Source organism: Microtus ochrogaster, linkage group LG8 (assembly GCF_000317375.1).
Source record: "Microtus ochrogaster isolate Prairie Vole_2 linkage group LG8, MicOch1.0, whole genome shotgun sequence".
Taxonomy (NCBI): Eukaryota; Metazoa; Chordata; class Mammalia; order Rodentia; family Cricetidae; genus Microtus; species Microtus ochrogaster.
In genome coordinates this window covers 1,927,684-1,931,419 of record NC_022033.1, presented here as the reverse complement: position 1 = coordinate 1,931,419, position 3,736 = coordinate 1,927,684, and the positions used below count along the sequence as shown (strand labels likewise).

Below are 3,736 nucleotides of genomic sequence, written 5' to 3'. Positions count from 1 at the left end.
TAGCTCTGTAGACCAGGCTGGTCTCGAACTCACAGAGATCCGCCTGCCTCTGCCTCCCGAGTGCTGGGATTAAAGGCATGCGCCACCACCGCCCGGGTCTGGTGGTTTTTATTAATCTGGATTCACATAACTACCATCCAGATATGACGACACTGACTCTTAGGCACATGGCTACCAGTCTGTCATAGGCCTCTGACTCAGTATGGTCTGAGAAGAGAGCTAGGACAGGGCTTCCTGAGACCCTGGGCTCAGGGCTAGAGAAGCAGCATTCAGCTGTCACCCCTGCCACTGCTCAAAAGCTTAACACTGTGATTCGTATCTCTAGGTGACTCTAATAACGGAGGAACGAGGTTCCCACACTCAGCTCGGAATGCTCTAGACTGAAGAGCAATGTGATCCCACACCACAGTCTACAACATTGGGGAGGTAAAGTATTAGAAATATCTTAAGAAAGCCCACACCATCCGGCATGGTGGTGGGCACCTTTAATCCCAGCACTCAAGAGGCAGAGGCAAGAGGATCTCATGAGTTTGAGGCTAGCCTGGTCTACATCGTGAGTTCCAGGTCAGCCAAGGCTATATAGGAGGGAGAGAGGAAAGGAGGGAGGAAGGGAGGGAAAAGGAAGTCCACATCTGTCAAATCAAATCCCCACCTTCGAGTGCAGTCTCCAACACTGAAGCACACACACCAAGGGAGCCAGGCTTCCCTCAACCTATGCAGTCACAACACCCACTCCTCCACACCAGTCGGGAACCCAATGTGCTGCAAGCCTGAGCCCCAGACCTGGGAGGAGGGTTTAACTTACCTTTGCTGCCCGCATCAAGATCTCCCTCTCCTGCTCATCTTTCCTCTGCTTTTCAATCTGATCAAGCTGTTCAAAAAATTTGAGCTGAGCCCGAACATCACTTGCTTGCTCGTATCTGTCATCATCCTACAAAAAAAAAAAAAAATAGCAAAAACACTGCTCACGATGAACTTGGAACCCCGATAATCATGAACATGCTCGGTACAGCTGGACCCTCTACACACAGCTCCATGGTGGTGGCTGTGCACAGCTCACTGCTCCAGGCCATGCTCTCACAAGGAGGGGGAAGTCTCATCAAATTACCAGGAGTCTGACAGGTTTCCAATTGATAAACTTTGATAATTTTTAAGGAACATTTAAGTCCTTCTATGTAGAAGTATTATTTCTGTTTATGTTTTGTTTGTTTAAGTTTCCCGACACAAGTATTTCTCTGAGTAGCCTTGGCTGTCCTGGAACTTGCTCTGTAGCCCAGGCTGGCCTCAAACTCACAGAGATCCACCTGCCTCTGTCTCTCAAGAACTGGGATTAAAGGCGTGTGCCACCACACCCAGCTTGTTCTTAAAGCTGACAATTGGCCATAAACTGCCCTGAAGACACAAGCAGTGACTCCAACGACATCTGTGCAACTGCTCAAGACATATTTTGCCTGAAAATTCACTTTATAAACATAGGGCCACGGTTGGCTGAGAGCCTGCAGGTTTAGCTCATGCCTCGAGAAGGGACAGCAGCAGGTGGATGGAATAAGAGTAGAAGACTCCACAGCTGTCCTAGCTGAGAGGCTCATCTTCCAAAGCAGGATCCCTGCAGAGCAAATACGTGTGCCTGTGGCTCAGAGGATGAGCACAGGAACAGCCAGGACTCCAAGGCTACCACACAGCCCTAGGTCAGGACCTGAGAGCATGGACATTCTCCCCAGGAAAATAGCCCCATTACCTTATAAGAGAAGTTTTTCTGCTGAGCTGTTTCAGATATTTTTTCTACAAGATTCTGCAGCCTTTGCTGTGTGGCATGAGACACATAACTCACTACATCTGGATGGAGTTCCGTGATGCCGTGCTTTTTACCTGCAGGCCATGCAGAAAAAGAGCACTTTATGGTACTTACCACACTGGCTTTGCTCATCCACTACTTACTGCTTTGTACAATCAAGGGCAACCTAAGCAGTCACTGCCCACCCTTCCACTACCTGCCAACCACCAGAGCAGCTATCAAGGGGTGAGCCCAAACCAAGACAGAGGGCACGCTCACCTACAGCCCCCGCAACCCAGGGGAGCTACTGCAGAAGGGCTGTGCTGAGTCTCGTCAGGGTCACGGAGCACATCAGACACAGATCTGGACATGGAGCACCCTAGTGGCATCATCAGGAGCAAACATACCTATTTCCAGTATCCTCCTCTGCAAAGGTGCGGGGAGGAGGAAGGTGTCGTCTTTACAGGACCGAGTCAGTGTCCCCACCAACTCGGAGTTTGTGGCCAATATTCTTGCACTTTCTTCAGACAGGTTCACCCCAGCCATTGATGCAACATCGTTGATGTCATCGTCATCCCTGGAGAGGAGAGGAGCAGAGGTTATGTTGTACGAGGAAATCACAGCTCCTTAAGGTGATTCCAACTCAGTGGCAGCAGGAGGGTGGCAAGGAACCAGTCAGCTGACCTGTTCTCCATTCCTGCGGAGGGCATGAAGCCTCCACTGCTGCACTCATGTTGGAAACACACACTGACAGAGACATGCAGTCAGAACCAAGCAGAAACAACAGTTCTGAGGCTACCAGTGCCACGAACCAGTAGGGAAGACCTAACAGTGAGTGGACAGCACGCCTTCCCATGCTCTCCCTGAAGTACACAGGGCGTCAGTCCTTACCGAAAGGAGCCTCCCCCTGGCTCCTTGAGCTTGTTCTTCTGTGCAGCAGCTGCTTGTGCAGAAACAGTAGAAAGGGCTTTGGTTCCAGGTAACACGGTGGGTTTCACCACAGGGACTGCAAAGCCAAAGACACAGTGGAGATCAGAGACTGCTACCAGAGGCCTGACTCTGCTGGCTTTACAAGCCCCAAGGAGAAACTGACATCTTGCTTATCACAGCAACACTCTCAAAACTCCGCACCAGTGGCTCTGAACTGCAGACACGGTTAAGCCGCAGGGTTGGACTGCTCAGTGGTTGCACACTTTTACTGCTCTTCAGGACCCAATCTCAGCTCCCAGCACCCATATTAAACAGTTCACAACACCTGTGACTACAGCTCCAGGGGATCTGATGTCCTCTTCTGAACTCTGTGCGCACCTGTACACACCTGTAACACACTGTATGTACCTGTATGCACCTATACACACCTGTATACACCGCACACACACTGTACACACACTCTACACACTTGTACACATACTCTAGGCACTGCACACACCTGTACACACATTGTGCAAACACTGTACATACTGCACACACACGGCACACTGTATATACCTGTGTATACACTGTATGCACCTGCACACACTGTACGTACCTGTGTACACATGGCACGCACCTGTACACAGTATACATTGTACACACTTATACACATACTGTAGGCACTGCACACACCTCTACACACACTGTACACACTGTGCACTGTACACACTGCACACACAGCGTACACTATATACACCTGTATACACACTGCACACGCCTGTACACACTGTGCAAACCTGTACACACACTGTATGCACCTGTACGTACCTGTGCACACACTGTACACACCTGCACACACACTGTATGCACCTGCACACACCTGTGCACACACTGTACAAACACTGTACGCACCTGCACACACACTGTATGCACCTGTGCATACTGTACAAACACTGTACGCACCTGTACACATACTGTATGCACCTGCACACACTGTACGCACCTGCACACACACTGTATGCACCTGTGCACACTGTACAAACACTGTAC

The 3,736-nt window shown here is 50.2% G+C and overlaps 1 protein-coding gene across 1 annotated transcript in view; it reads right to left on the bottom strand.

Moving 5' to 3' along the window:
* The window catches only part of Taf4 (TATA-box binding protein associated factor 4), a 61,595-nt gene that overhangs the window by 8,882 nt on the left and 48,977 nt on the right, over positions 1–3,736 (bottom strand). The window contains exons 11-14 of the mRNA XM_005362760.2: positions 2,666–2,780; positions 2,182–2,351; positions 1,739–1,869; positions 806–931 (exon numbers count right to left, since the gene is read on the bottom strand). Coding sequence (XP_005362817.2) covers positions 806–931; positions 1,739–1,869; positions 2,182–2,351; positions 2,666–2,780 — 542 coding nt within the window. The remainder of the gene's footprint in view (positions 1–805; positions 932–1,738; positions 1,870–2,181; positions 2,352–2,665; positions 2,781–3,736) is intronic.